The 23,549-nt window shown below is 44.8% G+C and overlaps 1 protein-coding gene across 1 annotated transcript; it reads right to left on the bottom strand.

The window, feature by feature from the left end:
- Positions 1-1,262: 1,262 nt before the first annotated feature.
- Positions 1,263-2,432, bottom strand: LOC308280911 (piggyBac transposable element-derived protein 4-like; the record flags this gene model as incomplete). The annotated part of the gene is made up of 1 exon (XM_080755216.1): positions 1,263-2,432. The coding sequence occupies one exon, from the start codon at positions 2,430-2,432 to the stop codon at positions 1,263-1,265; it is 1,170 nt and encodes a 389-aa protein (XP_080611342.1).
- Between the last annotated feature and the right edge of the window lie 21,117 nt (positions 2,433-23,549).

Raw genomic sequence — 23,549 nt, 5'->3', positions numbered from 1 at the left:
AAAATAAAAATAAATGTTTTTACAGACTCAAGTGCATTCTTTGAAACTTGGAGATAAGTGAGGCCCTGCTTCATCATACAAGGCCGTCGCACAAAGGTAGTGAAAACAGCCGATCTACAAGCACACAACGCCTCGCGGTGCGAGGCGTTGTGTGCTTGTAGATCGGCCTCGCACCGCGAGGCGTTGTGTGCTTGTAGATCGGCTGTTTTCACTACAGAGTTTTACAGACTTCAAGTGCATTCTTCAAGTAAATGACAAAAAAATAAAATAAAAATAAATGTTTTTACAGACTCAAGTGCATTCTTTGAAACTTGGAGATAAGTGAGGCCCTGCTTCATCATACAAGGCCGTCGCACAAAGGTAGTGAAAACAGCCGATCTACAGCTTGTAGATCGGCCTCGCACCGCGAGGCGTTGTGTGCTTGTAGATCGGCTGTTTTCACTACAGAGTTTTACAGACTTCAAGTGCATTCTTCAAGTAAATGACAAAAAAATAAAATAAAAATAAATGTTTTTACAGACTCAAGTGCATTCTTTGAAACTTGGAGATAAGTGAGGCCCTGCTTCATCATACAAGGCCGTCGCACAAAGGTAGTGAAAACAGCCGATCTACAGCTTGTAGATCGGCCTCGCACCGCGAGGCGTTGTGTGCTTGTAGATCGGCTGTTTTCACTACAGAGTTTTACAGACTTCAAGTGCATTCTTCAAGTAAATGACAAAAAAATAAAATAAAAATAAATGTTTTTACAGACTCAAGTGCATTCTTTGAAACTTGGAGATAAGTGAGGCCCTGCTTCATCATACAAGGCCGTCGCACAAAGGTAGTGAAAACAGCCGATCTACAAGCACACAACGCCTCGCGGTGCGAGGCGTTGTGTGCTTGTAGATCGGCCTCGCACCGCGAGGCGTTGTGTGCTTGTAGATCGGCTGTTTTCACTACAGAGTTTTACAGACTTCAAGTGCATTCTTCAAGTAAATGACAAAAAAATAAAATAAAAATAAATGTTTTTACAGACTCAAGTGCATTCTTTGAAACTTGGAGATAAGTGAGGCCCTGCTTCATCATACAAGGCCGTCGCACAAAGGTAGTGAAAATAGCACTTTTTTTTGGTTCAAATGAAAAAATAACAAAATACAAAAACAGTTCACTTTTTTTGTTCAAATGAAAAAATAACAAAATACAAAAACAGTTCACTTTTTTTTTTTTTTCTCTCTCAAATGGAAAAAAATACAAAATACAAAATAAAATAAAACATTTCCCGCTTAGAATGGAATGTTGTTCTCTGTGTGGTACTTCGCGAAGCAGCCCTTCCTGCACAGAGTGACCTTACAGGCCGCACACCAGTAAGTGGACAATGTCCTCTTCTTGAGGTCTCTCCTGCACAAATAGCATGCCCTAGTTGGGTGAGCTCTCCCAGCAGTCGGGGGGTGGTAGACGCTGACATGCTCTAGGGGTGGGGGGGCAGGGAGACTGCGTGGGACTCTCCGTATCCTCCGGTCCGGGCGGGTCCAGGACCTGATGACACTTGACATGAAGTCCAGTGTGCTTTGGTAGGGGCTGTTGGGATGCTTTTCCTTGTAGAGCACATGGCTGTTGTAGAGAGATATCTGGAACATGTACATAACATATTTCTTGTACCACCTGTACGTCTTCCTGACAACCTTGTAGTACGAGAGCTGTTGGTCCATTTTGTCTACGCCATTCATCTTCCTGTTGTACTCCATCACACAGACAGGCTTGGGCTTCTGGATTTTTTTTTTCATTTTCTTGGACCAGACACTCACTTCCCCCATCTCGTTCTGGTGGAAAGTTGAGACCATTCTCACCACATTCGTGTCCCTCCAGGCCAGTGCCATGACCCTCCGGTTGTGTCTGACGATGCGGTCCTCCCCGCTGGGCAGGTCTGCATTGGTGGCCGCGCGTATGGCCGGTGGTTCTCCACGGTTCTTCCTGAGCGTGCCACACACGTGCGTCTTCTTGTCAAGAAGGACTTCACAAAGTTTCACGGAATTGTAGAAGTTATCCATGAAAAGACGGTACCCGTGACCTTGGAGGTCACCGAGTAGGCCAACCACAGTGTCGGCTAAGGCTGTGTGGTCCCCACAGTAGGTGCGCAGGTTGTAACAGTAGCCTGTTGAGGACTCTGCTAGAATGTACGATTTTATCCCGTACCTGATGGGTTTCTGCGGGTTGTAGACCTTGAAACTGAGCCGCCCACGCCACAAAAGGGTCCCTTCATCAATTGAGATGTCCTGGCGTGGCTGGTACAGCTCCTCGAACCGGTTCACCAGAAAGGTTATGATCTGCCTCACCTTGTACAGCTTGTCGTCTGTGTCACTGTTGGCGTCATTGTCCGTGAAATGGAGAAACCGGAGGATGATGCGGAACCGGTTCCGAGACATGCACCGGTTGAAGTAGGGGGTCTCAAACATCTCATCAGTTGACCAGTTCAAGTCAAGTTCCGGCTTGTGGATGATCCCGGTAAGGAGCAGCAGCCCAAACCAAAGCTTCAGCTCGTCTACAGAGACTGGTTTCCAGGCATGGACTCTGGTTTACGATGTTGGGGATGGTCTGTTCCGCATAAAGGTTGGTCTGGTCAACGATGAGCTGAAGGAGCTCATCTGTGATGATGAGCTCGAACCAGTCCACTGGGTCATCAGACTGGAGAACAGCAGCATCACCCTGAAGGCCAGGAACAGCAGTGAAGGGTATTTCTTCCGGCTCCCACAGCTCTTTCTCCAGGTCAAACCACGCAGCAGGAACAGGCTTGGTGGTTGCCTGTTTGCGAGCTGTAAATTATAGAAATAAATAATTACCATAAAATACTAGCACACAACACCTTGTATCTCCAAGTTTCAAATTTGTATGTTTTGGTGCGAGGCGTTGTGTGCTTGTAGATCGGCTGTTTTCACTACCTTTGTGCGATGACCTTGTATGATGAAGCAGGGCTTTACTTATCTCCAAGTTTCAAATGTGTACGTTTTTTTTCACAAAGTAAAGCCCTGCTTCATCATACAAGGCCGTCACACAAAGGTAGTGAAAACAGCCGATCTACAAGCACACAACGCCTCGCACTAAAGCCCTGCTTCATCATACAAGGCCGTCACACAAAGGTAGTGAAAACAGCCGATCTACAAGCACACAACGCCTCGCACTAAAGCCCTGCTTCATCATACAAGGCCGTCACACAAAGGTAGTGAAAACAGCCGATCTACAAGCACACAACGCCTCGCACTAAAGCCCTGCTTCATCATACAAGGCCGTCACACAAAGGTAGTGAAAACAGCCGATCTACAAGCACACAACGCCTCGCACTAAAGCCCTGCTTCATCATACAAGGCCGTCACACAAAGGTAGTGAAAACAGCCGATCTACAAGCACACAACGCCTCGCGGTGCACACAACGCCTCGCAACGCCTCGCAACGCCTCGCGGTGCGAGGCGTTGTGTGCTTGTAGATCGGCTGTTTTCACTACCTTTGTGTGACGGCCTTGTATGATGAAGCAGGCCTTTACTTATCTCCAAGTTACAAAATTTGTATGTTTTGTTCACAAAGTAAAGCCCTGCTTCATCATACAAGGCCGTCACACAAAGGTAGTGAAAACAGCCGATCTACAAGCACACAACGCCTCGCACCGCGAGGCGTTGTGTGCTTGTAGATCGGCTGTGCTTGTAGATCGGCTGTTTTCACTACCTTTGGGCGACAGCCTTGTATGATGAAGCAGGGCTTTCGTGCGAGGCGTTGTGTGCTTGTAGATCGGCTGTTTTCACTACCTTTGTGTGACAGCCTTGTATGATGAAGCAGGCCTTTACTTATCTCCAAGTTTAAAATTTGTATGTTTTTTCACAAAGTAAAGCCCTGCTTCATCATACAAGGCCGTCACACAAAAGTAGTGAAAACAGCCGATCTACAAGCACACAACGCCTCGCGGTGCGAGACGATATGTTTACATTGCCAAAGCAAGTGTCAAAATATAATAAAAATGATTGTTGGATAGGGTACAGCATTGTTACACACAACATATTTGTTTGTGCATGTGTGGTGTAAGTGTGATAAGAAACGTTTTGTCCTTACCTCGCTTGGTACTGCCTGGTCCAGAAGAAGGGTCTGGATGCGACTCGGGCTCACTCCGCTCAGAAGCTGAAATCACAAAATAGCAAATAGGCTAGTTACAGTTATGGTAAGGAAATGTGTGCACAAAATCAATACATTACTTACATCCCCATCATGTCTCTAGGCCATGCAGTTTGACACTTAGAATGAATGAAAGAAGACTTTTACAGTTGCTATAGTTACAGTTATGGTAAGGTAAATAAGTGCACAAAATCAATCAATTATGTATAATATATCCCTATCATGTCTCTAGGCCATGCAGTTTGACACTTAGAATGAATGAAAAAAGACTTTTACAGTTGCTATGTGGATGTTTAGATTGAATAAAAGCATTGAAAAAACAGAGGATAAATGTAGGCCATCTGTAAGAAAAATAAGCTTACCTTGCCCACTGCCAACCAATGGTTCCAAGTCAGCTGCAGCAGACACTGGCTCCTCATCAAACTCAGAGTCTATATGACAAAGAGATGAACACAAAGTATTTAGTACAAAAACATGCAACATGCACAAACACCCACACGATGGCGCTCACGCTCCACCCCCCCCACCCCCTCTCTCACTATAGACTAGAGTCCACATGTCTGATGAAACATGAGCAACACACGGCGTGCTCTCTTACTCAGTCTTTGAGATGAGAGAGAGAAAGAGAATGCCCTACTCTGATCAGAGTTTGAAATGTTTTTTTGCCAGTGGTCTTGGTACAGTAGCCTACACACGCGCGCGCACGCACGCACACAGTGCGCGCAGTATCTATCCACAAATCAAAACGCACAATCTAGAATGAGGAGACAGACATGTCTGATCATTACATTAGTTAGATCACAAACAAAACGTTGCCATTGTAAAGCCTACACTTACAGTATTATATAGGTTGATTGGGCACAAATAAAAACGCACAGAATGAGGAGACGGGAGTCTGATCATTACGCACACAGTGCGCGCAGTATCTATCCACAAATCAAAACGCACAATCTAGAATGAGGACACGGCACGTCTGATCATTACATTAGTTAGATAACACACAAAGTGTTGCCATTGTAAAGCCTACACATGCGTGCACGTACAGTTACAGTATATAAATATATATATATATATATATATAGGTTGATTGGCCAAAAACGCACAATCTAGAATGAGGAGACGTGAGTCTGATCATTACATTAGTTAGATAACACACAAAGCGTTGCCATTGTAAAGCCTACACATGCGTGCACGTACAGTTACAGTATATAAATATATATATATATATATAGGTTGATTGGCCAAAAACGCACAATCTAGAATGAGGAGACGTGAGTCTGATCATTACATTAGTTACATCACACACAAAGCGTTGCCATTGTAAAGCCTACACATGCGTGATCACTCAGAGTTTGAACAAAAAATGTTTTGCCAGTGGTCTTGGTACAGTAGCCTACACACGCGCGCGCACAGTATCTATCCACAAATCAAAACGCACAATCTAGAATGAGGAGACAGACACGTCTGATCATTACATTAGTTAGATCACAAACAAAACGTTGCCATTGTAAAGCCTACACTTACAGTATTATATAGGTTGATTGGGCACAAATAAAAACGCACAGAATGAGGAGACGGGAGTCTGATCATTACCACACACAACGTTGCCAATGTAAAGCCTACACATGCGTGCACGCTAATACATTTACAGTATATATAGATCGATTGACCAAAGTGATAAATACACGTAAATCATCATAAATCTAGAACGTAGCTGGATGTTTATCAAGCAACAGCCACGCTCGCACCCACACGTTGGGAAAAGCCTGGCGATTGCCACTGTGTTTGCTCCTCCTCACGTAAAAAAGATAGATAAAAAATAAAATAAAATGCTTCTTACCACTCTCGTTGTGTCCCCTCGCCGGAATCCATTCCTGCTCGACCTCCACATCAGTGCCTGGTTCGGACTGAGAGGTGAAAGGGCTCTCTGCGTACTCCCGATGCTGGGTCTCTCTCGTGGAGCGTCTCAGGGGGGGGGAACAAAGCAATAGCGTTTCACCTTCTTCCTCCTCGCCATGATCCGACACCAACACGTCCTCATCGTCGGACTGATCGAGCTCAAGCACGGGCTCGTCTGCGTAAGGCTCGGTGAGGACCTCAGCACGGCGGAGAGGAAGGGCGACGGGCTCGGAGTCTTCAGCCACGCCACTGCCAAAAGACATCTCGGAGTCCGAAGCCGCCGCAGCCGTGGGGCTCTCCGGGGCTGGATCCTGGACAGCGGGGGGGGCCGGGACACGACGCTGCATAGCCTCCCTGATCGTGAGCTGTCTAGGACCGGCACCACGATCCACGCTGCTGGTGCTAGACCCAGGGGTAGGGAGGGGGGTAGGGCGTTTGCTGCCACGAGGAGTCTTGGCTTTGAATTTGGGCATTTTGGGGTTTTCCGATGTGCAAAGACCTCAACACTAGGCCTACTACACTACTCTCTGCCTCTGGATGGATTATACCGCGTGTTTCTTCTACTGCTAAAAGGTAAAGGCTGCTGCTACTACTACTGAAACTACTAATACTACTACTGCTGCTGCTATACTGTACAAAATACCACACTACTCACTGTCCTGTAAAAAGAAAAAAGAAAAAAATATACTTACTACACTAGGCCTACTCACTGTCAAAAAATACTTACAAAAAAAAATACTTACAAAAAAAAAATACTTACAAAAAAAATAAAAATACTTACTACACTCTCTCTCTCTCTCTCTCTCTCTCTCTCTCTCTCTCTCTCTCTCCCTCTCTCCCTCTCCCTCTCTCTCTCTCTATCAATCAATCAATCAATCCCTCAAACTTATCAAATTCTCTGTCTCTCTCTGTCGCTCTAGCTCTGTCTTTGCACAATCTCCTACTCCCACAAGTGAGCAGGCGCCCACAGCCTTTTTATACCCAGGTGATTGTTATGACCATGTGACTTGGCTTTTCTTTGATCTGCCACGGCTTTCTTTTGTTTGCACACGTGTTTCAGGTCTTTCCTTTGATGAGCGTGACCCCAAACATTGTCAGAGGCTGGGTCAGGCTTTGATGTTCTATAAATAGACATAATTTCAAAAGGCGACGTTTGGCGATCTGGCTGCCTCAGCCTTCTGTAAAATGGCGATTTTTGGCGTTTTGGCTGGGAATGAGTTTAAAGCTAATGCAAAAAATGCTAATGTTAAAAAATCTAGCGCTAATCTAATGCTAATGCTAACACCAACCGCTACACAAGGTTGCACACACTTAGCGAGCTGCATGCACACTTAAAATTTCTTAGAAATGTTCTTTTCTAGTAATAAAAAATGCATTTGTGGTCTGGAGAGGGCACTTTTTTAAAGACAGATAAAAGGGCAGGGGCTCAAGCCCCCTTTGATGTCTATGTGTGCACATGCCTGTCCCCAACATCCTCTGCAGGCTGGAGGACATCCCCCGCTGTGTGGCACATGTTGTGGCGCACGCTGCACGGCACAGGTGGTGATGACAGTGGTGACAAAGGTGTGGTGGACCTCTAGAGCCTTGAAGAACAGCGATCTCCAGCATGCCTTCAACCTGCCAAAGCTGTGCTCTATGATAGCACGGCCGGGGAGGAGCTGTGTGTTGGGGTACAGAAGTACTCACAGTAGCAGCCCTACTTCCAGCGGCAGCAAACAGTGTTGACGTATTCTAATTTGGGAACCGCTTTACAACTCCTGGATTTCGCTATTCATCAGATCTCCAATGTAGGTGTACTGGGCAAACTCCTGGTTTCCTGCGGTAGCTGTTTGTTGGTGTGTTGGTGTCAGGTTGGACTGCTGTGTGTGTGATGCTGCTGTTTGTGGTTGTGGTGCTTGGTGTGTTGGTGTGTGTGTTGAATGGAATGAGACCGGTGATGGTGTATGACGTGCTGGTGTTGATGGGATCATCTGCCCATAGGGACCTGTGGTTGTGTATGGTGGTGGTATGGTGTACGACTGAGGTGGAGGCATGTATGAGGAGTGTGGAGGTGGCTGAAGGACCTGACGGAGGAGTGAGAATCCATCTGCAAGAGAGTTTGTCAGTCTGTCAATATTCTGTGTCAACTGAGCGAAACTCTCTGAAGCCCCCTTCTCCGATGTCTCCATCAAGTGTTTTAATTAATTTAGCTTTTAGTTTCTTGAACTTTCTACAGTTTTCAAGTATTCTCTTTTTGATTATTTCAAATGATGTCTGATATATGTTGTTGTTCATTGTTGTATCTTGGTTGCATTGTAAATGAGTGCTTGCTCTCAACTATATTTCCGAGTATAAATAAAGGTAACAAACAAACAAACAAACAAGTCAAGCATTCTTTTCTTAACCTGGATCTCTTCTTCAGCTAGGGTGATCTCAGATGACACTGACAGCCTTCTCTTCATCTTCTTTTGCTTGTGTCCATCCAGTCTAGCCTTTAACAAAAAGATATACAAATGACACATTTTATATAACAGTTAAACTATGGGACCATGGAGATAATATAAAACAAAGTTTCCAAAGTGGGTGCCATGATGCCAGTCCAGGGGTGCCTCAGAATAATTAGATAACATTTTGAAATCCACAATATCACTTCAATATGCTTAGTAACATAGACATGATTTGCACTGTACTTGTTGAGTTCTTTTTCCATCTACGGCCTACTCTCTTCGCCTAAAATAGCAGATCTACAAGCTCATGGACACATTGAGACACGGTGTGAGCTTGTAGCTTCTCCCTGTGCTGGTACCTTGTCGTTGGTGGAGAAGCTTGTGTGTCTCAATGACTTTTGAAAGCTATACCGGTGGGGGATCACTCCTCTGGCAGGTTTAACCATGCCGGGCAGGTTTCAGAGTAGAGGCCAGACAAAAGTTAGCACCTGGTCCTCCAGGTTGGGGGTTGGGCGTGGGGCTAACAACCTCACCCCGTAAAAAAATCTTCATGTTACTGAAACGACGAGAAGGAGCCATTCCGGTATACTACGGCGAAGAAGAGACGGAACATCCTTGGATGTATCAATGACGGGGCCGGGTGAAATCCAGCAGGAAGCCCGACCTCCGATACCCCCGATCTTCAACACCAAGGCCAACACCAGAGTAGGCACCTGGAACGTACGCACACTGTTCCAGTGTGGTCGAACGGACCAGGTGCTGAAGACTATGAAAGACTATCGCCTGGACATTTTAGGCGTTGATTTTAGCGAAATGAGGTGGACTGGGCAGGGGCGCCTCATGATTGATGGAGCAACCGTTCTCTACTCTGGGAAGCAAGACCACCATACCCATGGAGTCGGCATCATCCTCTCCAGCAGTGCAGCACAAGCACTGGTTGGATGGAAGCCGGTGAACGACCGCATCATCACAGTGAGGCTCCATACCAGACATGCCAATGTAACCATCGTGCAAGTCTATGCCCCAACCGAAGTTGCCTCAGAGGAGGATAAGGACACCTTCTACAGCCAGCTCCAAACTGTGCTCGACGAGATCCCCAGCTATGACATCAAGATACTGATTGGAGATTTCAATGCAAAACTGGATAGTGACAGAAGGGGCCTAAATACCACAGTGGGACCACACAGGTCTGCAAGCTCCACAAATGATAACGGGGAGAGACTGTTGATGTTAACCAGCACCAATGGCCTCAGCATCGGCAACACTTTTTTTAAGCACAAGCGAATCCACAAGATGACGTGGGTTTCGCCTGGTGGTGAGACCCGAAATGAGCTGGACTACATCTGCATTAGCACAAGGTGGCGCTCGTCGTTGTTAGACGTTCGCTCCCACAGGGGTGCAGATGTAGGGTGAGATCATTTTCTTGTGGTGAGCAAAATCAGGCTGAAGCTGAAGAAGGTGAAAAAGGTGCAGCCAAAGAGACCTTATGCGGTGGACAAGCTGAAAAACACCAATCTATCAAGAAGCTACCATGAGGAGTTGAGAAAGAAGCTCGAGGTACCACAACATCCTTCATCTATTGAGGAGCAGTGGAGCCTGTTCTCCCGTGCCATCACTGAGACTGCAGAGATGGTTTTAGGCAGAAGAAGGGGTACCAACAAAGAACGATGGATATCAGATAACACCTGGAAGCTAATTGATGAAAGGAAGATGGCAAAGGTAAAAAGAGAACAGAAAAGGAGGCTCCGGAGTTGGAGGATGGAAGATGAGGAGTACAGGCGCCTGGACAGGGAAGTAAAGAAGAGCTGCAGAAACGACAAACGGAGGTGGCTAGAGGAGAAAGCAAGAGAAGCACAAGAGGCAGCAGAGAAAAACAACACGAAAACACTATACAGGATCGTGCGGGAGCTAACCAGCTCCAGGAGCAGCTCCGGTGTGCCAATCAAGAGCAGGGATGAAGAACAGGAGGCGAGGTGGGTGGAACACTTCAGGGAGGTTCTTAATCAGCCAACGCCTTCCACGCTCTTCTGTCTTTACCAGGAAATACCTGCTCCAACTCTGAACGTTACTTCAGATGAGATTACCGAAACCGAGGTTGCCAGTGCAATCAAAAGCCTCAAGAACAACAAGGCACCGGGACTCGACGAGGTAACTGCCGAGTTGTTGAAGCACGGCCAGGAGGTCGTTGTGGAGACCCTTACCCGCCTGTTCAACCAGATTTGGCATGCTGAAGAGGTTCCTGCCGACTGGAGATGTGGAGTTATCGTGACGCTGCCCAAGAAGGGAAACCTTGCAGACTGCAACAACTGGCGGGGCATCACACTGCTGTCTATCCCTGGCAAGGTATTCTGCAGTGTGCTGCTCCAACGCCTAAAAGACGAGGTTGATACCATCTTAAGGGAAGAGCAAGCGGGCTTCCGGAAGGGAAGGTCCTGCTCCGAACAAATCTTCACTCTCTGTAACATCATAGAACAATGCCAAGAACTCCAAACATCCCTCATGATCAATTACATCGATTTCAAGAAAGCTTTCGACAGCATCCACCGGGAATCACTGTGGCAGATAGTCCAGCTATATGGTGTACCAAGTAAGTACGTCAAGATCTTCAGGGCCCTGTACCACAACTCCACTTGCCGAGTGAAAACCATCAATGGCACAACCGATGACTTTGACATCGTGACCGGTGTAAGGCAGGGATGCATCCTGTCACCCTTGCTCTTCATTACTGTCATTGACTTCGTGATGAGGAAGACCATCACCGGGGCAAACTTCGGCATCAAGTGGGGAGGGGGCAGATTGGCCGACCTGGATTTTGCGGACGACCTGGCCTTGTTTAGCCATACCCATCATGCACTCCAGGAGATGACCAACAACTTGCACGAGCACGGAGAAACAGTCGGTTTACGCATAAGCCAAGAGAAGACCAAGGCCATGATCGTTGGACACGACCAACATATGCCACCACTCACTTTAGGCGAACGTGACATAGAGTACGTTGAGAACTTCACGTATCTCGGGAGTAACATCTCAAATACCGGAGACGCAGAGAAGGACGTACGGACCAGAATCGGAAAAGCGGCTGGAGTATTCCAACGGCTCAGAAACATTTGGTTGTCCAAGGCCATCACTACGTCCACAAAACTGCGACTCTACATGTCTGTGGTTATCCCTACAGTGACATATGCGTGTGAGACGTGGATGAAGACAGCCAGCATCACCAACAAGCTGGATGTCTTCCACCGACGATGCCTCAGATACATCTTAAGGATCTCATGGAGAGACCACATCACCAATGAGGAGGTGATGAGAAGGGTGTGGCATCACTGTCTGAAATTGTTTCCGACAGGAGAAGGAGATTGGCTGGACATGTACTCCGTCTGCCAAGACAGAGACCAGCAAGTGTGGCTATGGACTGGATGCCAGAAGGTGGAAAGAGGAAGAGAGGAAGGCCAAAAAGGACGTGGAGACAGACAGCCAAGGAAGATCTGAGCAAGATGGGAGTCAGCTGGCATGGAGCACGAAGGGTCGCAAGGGACCGGAGTAAATGGAGGGGACTCGTCGCCCAATGTTCCAATAGGAACGGGAGGAACTAAGTCTAAGTCTAAGTAAGTGAGCTTGTAGATGGGCTATTCTTGGTGACCCCTATAATAGGGATGCTGGGGTTCAAGACAAGTGTAAAGTTGTATTTGCAGTCATAAAACGGATATCGCCTACCAGTGGCGAAATTAGACCTTATTAACCATGGGTTTTCGGATCAAGGGGGCCCTGATCAAAGGGGCCCGGGCCTGTTGTCTTTGCACGATTTAAGCGCAAACTACAATGATTACCCCTAATATATTGGAAATTACTAAATACATATAATATCCTAATATGAATTTATGTAGATATGGGCGCATTGGGTGTTTATTCTTATTTAGGCCTATTAAAAACACATTTTATTTTCGCCACTAGGGGGGGCCCTTGGGTTTTTAAAACCCAAAAACCCTATCAAATTACGCTTGTGTCGCCTACCCTATTATTCCCTAGTACCCTCCTGTCCCACTAGTATTCATCAGCTATCTTGTGTGGGTGTGAGGCTTGTTTACACATTCCCTTAAAGTCTGTTAAAACTCTCTACATGACTAGAGTGAAATCCCTACTTGGGGTGAGGGTTACTACCTAACTTACTTAACCTGCATGTTGGAACAGGACTGCCTTCATTGCAAGCCTTAGTGAGAGAAAATCAAGCCAGGTTGCTCACCAAAATACAGCAGCGCAATGGCATGCTTGATGACCCCTTGTGGTATGTTCTTCAACCGCTAAAGAAGGAGAACCAAGTCATGTATTCTCAAATATCTGAGAAACAAGATCATATTGAGAGTGACCGAAGGGACATGATTCATAAACTACAATCCAAAGAGGTGAACACAATATAGGACTTACTAAGCCATCAGCCCAGTTTATCCACTCTATACAAGCACCAGCAGTACACCTTACATTGAGGATAACCTTTACATGGTTTCAGCTGTCCTCTCATAGACTGCGTGTGGAAATGGGAAGGTGGAGTTGCATACCACCTGAACAGTGTATATGTCAATGTGAGACTGGTAGGCTATACAAAATGTGTCCCCTCAAACAGGACATCAGAGGGAAGTATGGACTTGAGTTTGATGATCTGAGCTCAGTCTTTGTGGGCGCTAACAGAGAAACTTTGTGTGCTGCATGCCTGCCTGTCACTTTTGGAGCTACAGAAAGCTCTGGTTGTACGAGTCAAGGGATTTTGTGTTGTTTATAACTTCCTTGGGATATGTCACCACCATTTCAACCATAGCGGATCTACAAGCTCATGACACCAAACCTTTACTCATTGTGGTGCATTAAATTACATTTAAATTCTGAAGAAAGTGTTACACTTATTTTTGAGTGTTTTAATCTTACAAATTAAAGTTAAACTAAAAATAAAACCTCAAACGGAACAGTTTTGTTTTAAATGAGTTTTGCTGCCAGTAGGGCTACGAGATCGAAATATTCACTACTGACTGTGTTGTTAGCAGTTCATACTATTTTTCCTGCTGCAACAGCAGAAGGAATCACAAAAAAACATGACCTTTCTGTGTACTTTTATTGTGTAGTTCTGTTCCTAGTGCATCCTGTCCACCCTAGGTGTTGTTACCTTGTCTCACTAGTCTCTATTTTGCTAATATAGGTCACCTGTTAGTTCAACAGCCAATCATGTGTTGATTGTTGTAATGTTCAACTGTGTCTAGTTAGTCTTTGTCTATTTAAAGCCTCTGTGTTTGCTGTTCCAGTGCTAATTGGCAGTGTGCATGTTCATCTTCGTACATGCATGGTTTTGATGGCTATAAATAGCACTTGTCTGAACAGAAATCACAAAGTGCTGCACAGAGAAGTTATACATTCTAAAACAAGCAAGGGAAACAAAACACAATTCAAAGGGATGCAAAAAAGAAAATGAACAACTTGGAGCTCTAAAACTGATAGAGCTTTTCAGCGAGATTTAGTTTCTATCAAAAATAGATTGTGTTCACAAAATAAGTCTGGGGTATTTCAAATCCAGGTTGTTGCTTGTATTGCTTGCTTGAAGAAAAACAAAGGTTACATTAAAGGGCCTACACCATGCTTTTAAAACTCAATTTTTTGTATAAATATAAGCTCAAAATTGAGTCTTAGACAGGTTTTAACCCTCAACAAACACCCTGACCATTCCTTGTTGTTTCTTATAGCTGTGCTATAATTAGGCTCTCCAGCTGCAATACCAAAACGGCCTTTGTTTGCTCAGGGGCGCATCTAGTGGGGTTTTCCACCCCTCCCCCTCCCCCCTCCCCTCCTCTCCTCTCCACTCAACAGACCAAAAATAGGATAATGTTGCAGCTCTGATTATAGCCTACTGTAGGCCTATGTTGTATGATATAAGCCTACTGTCAAATGACACAGGGCGACCGTTGCTAGACCAGACATTAGAGAACGTTAATCTACATTAGACAATCAACCCCACACGCTTTGTATTTATGTATAATGTATAAAAATGTATGAAATATAACAGCCCATAAACCATAAAACTGTCTCCGCGACTCACAAATGGGTCCCGACCCAGTGTTTGGGAAACAGAGGGAAGCATCCATTTCATAGTAAAGTACGTTCAGAATCGGCGATCCATACTACGTATCACTCACAGTGTCTGGTCGCTCGGTCTGGTCGCTTACCTCTTCCTCCTGTTTGGAGCGTTTTCATCCGCAGCGCAGCGGGCAGCAGCAGCCCCGTGTAGCCGGGGAGAGTGAGGGGAGAGGCGGGGTGTTTTAGCCCACTATAGCCAGGGACAGTGAAGGGAAGACCGGGGGTGTGTGTGCCCTCTGTTGCCGGGGATAGTGAGAGGAGAGGCGGGGTGTGGAGCTCTTTCTAGCTCTTCTAGCGAGCACCCACCCGGCCACCGCGGCTCGCTCCGCGGCGAGCACCCACCCGGCCACCGCGGCGAGCTGAGCTCCGGAGATCCGTGTGACGTCACACGGATCAACTCTCAGAACAGCACTGTTCTGAGAACCCGTGGAAAGCTTTTCAACTCTGCCTTCCCTAAAACAGAGAAAGACCAGAAGAATGGTCAGAAATAGGACTTTGTGAGGATAGAAGGTGCCAGTGGGACCCCAAAAAAAGGTTTTAAAATAGAAAAAGTGAAAATTCATGGTGTAGGTCCTTTAACCAGTTAAACCCTCTAAATCAGTGGTTTTCAATCTTTTTCATAAAGGTTATTCATCATTTGAACCACAGACTACCATTTGATGAGATTTACCCTCCCATACACAAAACCTGACTAATGTTTTTGTGGGTTAAGATTTTGAATTCCATGCTGTATCTATGTGGATATAGGAGATAACAGGCTGACAAGGCTTTTTTATTGATTTATTCTCAATTGTGTAGGCTTCTTGTAAATTAAGTAATGCTTAATGTAACTCTTGAGAGCGTAAAATGGACCGTTAAGGGTCCATTTGGTTACCACCACTCAATCATTCAGCTGGGGAGCACCATGGAATCCCTTCAAGGACCACTGCTCTAGACTTAGTAAACTGGACCTGAGTTGGCTCTGTACTTCAAGAGGGTGGTCATTTGAGAGAAGCTTTCTCCACACTGGTCACAACTGTAAGGTTTCTCTCCAGTGTGTATTCTCTTGTGTGTATTGACGGTAGACATCCAAGAGAAGCTATCTCCACACACGTCACAACTGTAAGGCTTCTCTCCGGTGTGAATTCTCTTGTGACTATTGAGGGTTGACATTTGAGAGAAGCTTTGTCCACACTGGTGACAGCTGTAAGGTTTCTCTCCAGTGTGAATTCTCTTGTGTTTCTTGAGGGTAGACATTTTGGTGAACTTTGTACCACACTCCTCGCAGCTGTAATGTTTCTCTTTAGTGTGTATTGTCTTGTGATTGACCAGGGTAGACTTTCTTTTATCCAAGGAAATGTTCTTTACTGTCATTTTGACATGACCGTGATACGGTCAGGAACAACAGCTTGCGCAGAGTTCTGCAAGCACCACTGTCAATAATGATAGTAAAGCACTGATAGTAAAGCACGACCTGTAATGGTTATTACAAATAAAATTACAAACAAAATGTATTCATATATTGTGCCTGCAGTTCATGGAAATGTATTAAGTTTGACTGAGACAATAGCAATACTACAATAGCAATATACTAGACTTTTTTAGAGTAGGAATTTGGAGTATCTGTCGCTGCATGCTATCAGCCTGAATTACAACATTTCTTGTTTGTACGTCATGTGCAGTTGGTAAACAGGTGAGCTGGGACATTATGCACAATGCCATTGTCTGTGAGGTGACCATGTGAAGGTGACCATGTTTTTATAATCAATATGACACGTTCTAATTGCTACAGTAGTTCCAATTTATACATTGGTACACATTTGTTGAGTTTTACCTCTGGTCGTATCCTAGCAAGCAGGGACTAGGCTCACGGTGGACCTTTGCTCCTCATCCAGGATCTCTTGTCTTTCAAGCTGAAAGCTTTTTTTAGAGATCAACACACTGTGCAGGGGACATACTGTACATTCAGGTAAAAAAAAAAATCAGGTCACCTCGAAGGAAATGGGCACATAAAAAACATTCAGGTCACCTATATGGAAATGGGCATGCAAAAAACAAAAGAGGTCAACATATGACACAAATCCTACCTCTCAATCTGCCTATAAGTGGATGAGCTCACTCCACAGCTCTCTGAGGTGGAGGTCCCACTGGTGCAAGGCACAACCTCCAGGTCTTCCACCAAGTCTATTCACGTTATTCTTGGTCCCGCCCCCGGCTTCCTGTTCATATCCTTGTGTTTAGTGAGGGTAGACATTTTGGTGAACTTTGTACCACACTCCTCGCAGCTGTAATGCTTCTCTTTAGTGTGTATTGTCTTGTGATTGACCAGTGTAGACTTTCTTTTAACCGAGGACAGATCAGGACAGGTATCTGAGAAAACGAGCCTTAAATTAAGACTTCCACTCCATGGACCGGTCTGGAATAAAGGAATTGAAATTAAGATTGCTGTATTGCTGTTTGTTAAGCACAGTGTTGCAGAACATGATTCCCACAACAACATCTCTCTGCTTGAGTTAATTCAAGAATCAAGAGTGTTTGATAACCTGGTTATAGCAAATGCTCTTGATTCTTGAATTAACTCAACTTCAACGGTGACAGAAAATAAGGGATTAGTAGACTAATTGGTATATACCAGGGGTCTTCAACGTTTTCAGGCCAAGGACCCCTTAGTTCAGAGAGAGATGAAGCATTCCATATAGTTTCATTGTTTGAAAGGACAAACTCTATTGGATCCTGTGGGACCCCAATCCTATCAAATGGGATTAACGCATTTGCTCTGCACATGGTGATCGAAAAAGTATACCAGGTGTCTTCAACAGGGGGTCTGGGACCCCTAGGGGGTCCTCAGAGTTACTACAGGGGCCCTCCAAATCTTTGTGTGATAGAAACCTTTTTTGAGCGGTGCAAACCGCTTCTGTCCCGCTTTTTTACAAAAAATATGATGTCACTAATGATGATGACATGAGTTAGCCAGACCAATGAAACACTTCGATTCTGTTGATTTGTCCATGATGTCATAGGCACAGAGGCACCCGATTCAGTAGTTAAAGCTATTTTTCAGTAGTTAAAGCATTCAATAATTCTAGGCCTAAATGGACAACGACAATGAAGCAAACCTTATTTATATAAATAGTTTCCACATCAATCATTTATGTATTTTCTTCTGTTTAACTTACACAGCACTTTTGAATATATGTTAATGTTTTGAATCTGTTTGAAACTGTACTGATTAATTTTGATAAATTGAATTCAATTAGTTACTATAAGTAACTCATTGAATTCAATTTATCAAAATTAATCAGTACAGTTTCTGGTGTTCATCTTTTCCAACAAATTTGATATTTTAAACAGTAATTTAAAATCCATTTCCCAGACAACCATTTATTAGCTGAAGAACCATTATAAAGTTTATTCAAGCTATTGAACCAATTGGATCCTCAAAGAACCATTTCCAGAAGGTTCTTCAGAGAACCTTTTTTGACACAGTTCTTTGAGGAACCAGAAATGGTTCCTCAAAGATGGTTCTTTGAAGCACCTTTAATTGTTCTTTATCGAACCATTAGAATAAATGGTTCTTTAAAGAACCTTAGTGTAAAGCAGGGGTCTCGAGCTCAATTTGCCTTGGGGCCGCTGGAGGCAGAGGCTGGCTGAGGCTGGGCCGCAGCCTCAGCGCACATGCACGCGTGCGCAGCAAACAAATTAGTTCCTGAAAATCGCGGGCCCCCCTGCAAGGAGGGAATTGGGGGCCCTTTGGCAAATAATGATGGAGTTATATCTGTCTGTCATTCAATGTTATATGAGATACAGGGTTTCCTGTGTAAATAAGCTGAAAAGCTTACTAGGATCTCCTTTTAGTTGACCTTGTACCAGTGAACTGTACTGTCATGAAACTGTACCCTTTCCTATGCAAACTTCTAGTAAAGTCTTCAATCAATCAATCAATCTCTCTGGAAGAAGTTGCACATGAACTCTGCTGCAGGACTGAGGCGCTCCAACACGACCACTCTGACAAGCTAAATGCCGGCTGCAGTAAATGTATTTATCTGCATACAGCCCAATGAGCCCATAATATTACATGGTTGCTCCAAACATTCTGATGTTTATTTCAGCCAAAGTGCCAGTGGTACAACATTAAAACAACAACAACAACAAGAGAGAGAGAGAGAGAGAGAGAGAGAGAGAGAGAGAGAGAGAGAGAGAGAGAGAGAGCAATTACAATGTGGATTACCTTTTTGTGCTCTTCTTTTTTTGGGAAACAAAACATATATTCCTGTCTTGGTAAGGGAAAGCTACAGGAGTGCTAATCAACTGCATTCCACACAGCTATGTGGAGGATGGCTGGGCCAGCAGGCGGGGGAAGGGGGAAAGAGACAGCAGCCAGTTAGGGCCCATTTACACTGGGCCAGATAACAGATAACAAAAATCTATTTCTCCAGATATTTTTCCATTCAAAGTGGATGGTAGATACAGATAAAAAAAATATCTACCACAGATATTTGCCACAGATACTTTTATCTGTGGCAAATATTTTTTTTTATCTGTATCTACCATCCACTTTGAATGGAAACATATCTGGAGAAAGAGATTTTTTTATCTGTTATCCCCTGTGGGAATGGGCCTGACCGGAGCAGTCTGGAGCATTTGTGCTCACTGTGCTGTGTGGGGGCCCCCTCTGCAGAGGGCCCCCTCTGCTGGGCCCCCTCTGCAGAGGACCCCCTCTGCTGGGCCCCCTCTGCAGGAGGCCCCCCCGCATTTGCGGGGGTTGCATGCCCCTCACGTACGCCACTGTATTCCTTGTTCACCGCAACTTTCTTGCAAATAAGACACGTTGGGATGCTCCTGTGCTCAACAAGGAAATATTGCATCTCCCACCTTTCCTGGAATTGTCTGTGCTCATCATCAACCTTTCTCTTCACTGCAGGCTTTGAAAAAGACATGTTTGGGGCTGTGGAATATATTCACTTGTCGTGTTTAGCCGATGCACGGAGAACAGTGCACTCGTTGCGATGCCGGCAGGGCACACGGCACAGTCAGTGCATTCTGGTTGGATAAATCACATCGGAAGTCTTTCCCCACGACAACAATAATGTAGGCTACAATCAGACAGAACGTGTCGCTCCGACTCGCGCGAAATCCCCATCCACTGGCATGTTATCCAAGCGGCGTTTCCTTTTTCCCATTTAACAGGGAGTGGATGGGGTTACGACGACGCGCAACACGTTCAGTCTGATTGTAGCCTACGCTAACATAGATCTGATCTGATTCAGACTGCAGACGCAGCAGACCACATGAATGAACTCCTTACTTTTCTTTTGTCTCGCCGCGTACGCATCACTTTGATTTATTCAGAGAGAGACGCTGGACAGCAACTTACACTTTTTTTGGAAGTGTTGTGAAGCAGCGCGCTGGGACGAATGTCCGCATTTTGCCTAGCCAGGCACGGAAGAAAAATCTCCAGGGCAACGCTGCTGTAACTTTCACTCCCCACCGTGATTGGTAGCTCGTCAGCTCCGCATACAACACTGTAAAAGTGCCATTCATATAAAACTCGCGGGCCGCACTAACATTAAACATTCATATTAAGGTGGGGGCCAGAAAATATCGTCTCGCGGGCCGCAATTGGCCCGCGGGCCGGCAGTTTGAGACCCATGGTGTAAAGGGTTCTTTCTGGAACCGGTTCTAGTTGGAACCTTTATTTTTCTGTGTGTACAGTGCTTATTTTTCATATAGGAGAAACATCTCACATCAAATAACCGGGGTTACGTTCATCCAGTTTTGGGGCTGGATGAACCCTAATAGTGGGGTGCCTGGACACTCAGTCATTTTAAATGTGTGTGAAAGTTTATTTTTCACTTCCAATTTGTAGATTATGGTCTATAGAACAATTTTGGTTCGAGTGTCAAGACAGTAGATTGAAGAAAATATATTTTTTGCCCTATTTCCAAAATGACCAAAATCGGAATTGTGTTTTTTGAACAATGTCTTAGTTTTCCCACAATTGCTGTGTAATATATATATATGTATTGCTATATCAAGTCAATACTGTGTGAGGAATCAATTGGAGTCAAATGTTTGTTTTGAATATTCTGGTATTGTATGATATTTCACACAAATGAGACAATAACATGGTTATTACACTCATACACAACAATACAGTTACAGTTATTTCCCTGTACCACAATATAGTGCCATTGGATTTAACAACTACTAGAACAATATTTTAACAAAGAAAAAAAAAATCTATACAGTCTGCTCTGGTCTAGCTAGTTCTCACAAGTACATTTGCACAGACGTGTGCATTTCAACTTTTCTTTCATGCAACTGCACAGAGTGCAGGTTGGCATACAAGCACGTTTACAATGCACTTCACACTTTAATATATCCTTGGCAAAGGGCAGAGTGGTCCAAATGGGACCACTAATCCCATAATCAGTGGGACTGTGGACGGGCATCATGGACCTGAATGAATGAATGACATATTACAATACATATTCATGCAGATACATAGTTATGTGCTGTCGCCCAGGCGCTTGCTTGGAAGACACTTCTGTTCAGATGTTGTTCCAAAGCATCAGTTGGGGGGGGGGGATCCTTTCTACGTCCCTAGTTTTATGTGAGAATTGTGTCATTCGAACATGATCAACATCATTGCCCAATTTCTTCAGCCTTGGAGATGCTTGTGTTGGGAGTGTCAGCGAGGGTTACACATTCTTCCATGAGGGATGGCACTTTGCGCATCACCTTGTAGCAGGATCGCTTACCCTACCATGGATTTGAATGACGATGTGCTGTCTGAGCCAGTGAATGCATGGAAGAGAGCCATGGCCTTGCATGTTGTCATGCCCAGGTTTGTGGCGATGGTATTCAAGGAGATCATTCTAGTAATCTTTCCAGCTTTGAAGGAGATCCAGATTTCGTGACCGGTGCCCATTTGTTGGTTCCCCACAGCACCAGTTTGCTGTCTGGCAGCTGACATGTGCTGACATGTGAACTCTTGCTGATGTTGAGCATTACACGTAACATTCTGATGTAGCACCCGTCTAGAGACTTCTGCAGAGCAAGGTCCAGCATTCACTGCCATATAGGAGAACAGACTCTGCCGTCACATAGAAGAAGCTGAGTTTGGTTTGTCGAGGGAGGTTGGAGTTCAATATACTAGCCATGCCATTAAGAGCCCTCCATACAAGTGCCTTCCTCACTTAAAGATCTTGCTCTGTTGAGTCGACCTATGAGCCCAGGTACTTGAAGTCCTTGACCTCCTTCAGAGCAGTGCCTCCTGTTGTTGTGAGAGGTGGATGTTCTGTTTCGATGTTATTGGTGATCACCTCAGTTTTCTTGGCATTCAGCTGAAGGCCAACCTTGGCACACTCTGACTCCACTCTGCTCAAGAGCTCCTGTGCTTGCTCCATGTGGTTGGAGAGTAGGCTGATGTAATCCGCGTAGTCTAGGTCTGTCAAGACTCCTGCAAGGTGCCGTCTTGAGGTCAAGATCCTGCTCTTGTCCACTGATGGCCTTCCTGAGCGCATAATCCAGGACTAGGGTGTCTCCTTGCAGTACCCCAGCCAGGATGTCAAACACCCCACTGTTGCCATCTGGGGTCACCACCTCGGTCCGTGTTCCTGCATACATGGTCTCTATTGCCCGGAGTAGGTTGGGAGGGACACCGTAGGCCTTCAGGATCTTCATCATAGTGCCTCTGTGTATTGAGTCAAAAGCCTTTTTGAAGTCAATAAAGCACAATACAGCCGTCAGGTTGTTCTTCTTCACCTCCTCGATTACGGTAGTCTCCTCAAGGCCAAGATCTGGGCAACTGTGGTTCTCTCCTCTGTGGAAATCTGGATCTCCTTCAAAGCTGTAAAGATCTCCTTGTATACCATCGCCACAAACAGACATGATGGTCGCTTATCTCCCGATTAGGGAGTCTTACTGGTTCCTTCAGGTCCATGATGCCCGTCCACGTACAGTCCCACTGATTATGGGATTTGTGGTCCCATTTGGACCACTCTGCCCCTTGCCAAGAATATATTAAAGTGTGAAGTGCACTTGTAAAAGTGCTTGTATGCCAACCTGCACTTGTTGCAGTTACATGAAAGAAAAGTTGAAATGCACACATCTGTGCAAATGTAGGCCTACTTATGAGAACTAGCTAGACCAGAGCAGACTGTATATAGGTTTTGTCTTTGTTAAAATATTGTTCTAGTAGTTGTTAAAGCCAATGGCACTATATTGTGGTACAGGAAAAAGATGTAACTGTATTGTTTTGTATGAGTGTAATAACCATGTTATTGTCTCATTGTGTGAAATATCATTTAATACCATAATATTCAAAACAAACATTTGACTCCAATTGATTCCTCACACAGTATTGACTTGATATAGCAATACAAAATATATATTACACAGCAATTGTGGGAAAACTAAGACACTGTTCAAAAAATCAAACCTCAGTTCGAAGTGAAGCAGTGAATCTTAGTATAGAATTGTCTGGAGAGCCGGTATGACAGCCGGTATAATAGGTTTTAAAAAAAGATATAAAAAGTCCTGCTTGCTGGTCTCTTATAGTTGTTTGTCAACTGCATCCCTCTATATTTATTTCAGTTTCTGTTATCTTTGTGGCCTACTAAATTTTTCAACTTCTGCTAGATTTTCAATGTCTTTACTCTTGTCTGCCTTAATGCTCCTTTTTACCATTCTGTTAGCATCTGTATATTCTTATTGTGCCTTTGCTTTTGCTCTTATGCGGCTATTTGTCATTGCTGCAATAGGTGAGACCTATTGCATGTACAAGACAGATAAAACCTGAAGGCCAAATTATAATGTGAAGCTTGACCAATCCTCAAAGTATCCATTCATCTGACCGGGAGGGACACCGCACACATATTCTGGACGACGTACAGGACAGATAAAGCCTATTCATTCTGAACTGAAATGACCATATATGGACATGGGACACACATTTTGCTTTTTGAAAAATCCTTTTCATTCTGGACTGATATT

Source organism: Nannobrachium achirus (assembly GCF_963921795.1).
Source record: "Nannobrachium achirus genome assembly, contig: SCAFFOLD_37, whole genome shotgun sequence".
Taxonomy (NCBI): Eukaryota; Metazoa; Chordata; class Actinopteri; order Myctophiformes; family Myctophidae; genus Nannobrachium; species Nannobrachium achirus.
The sequence above is the reverse complement of the archived record's forward strand: the minus strand, read 5'-3'. Positions and strand labels throughout refer to the sequence as shown.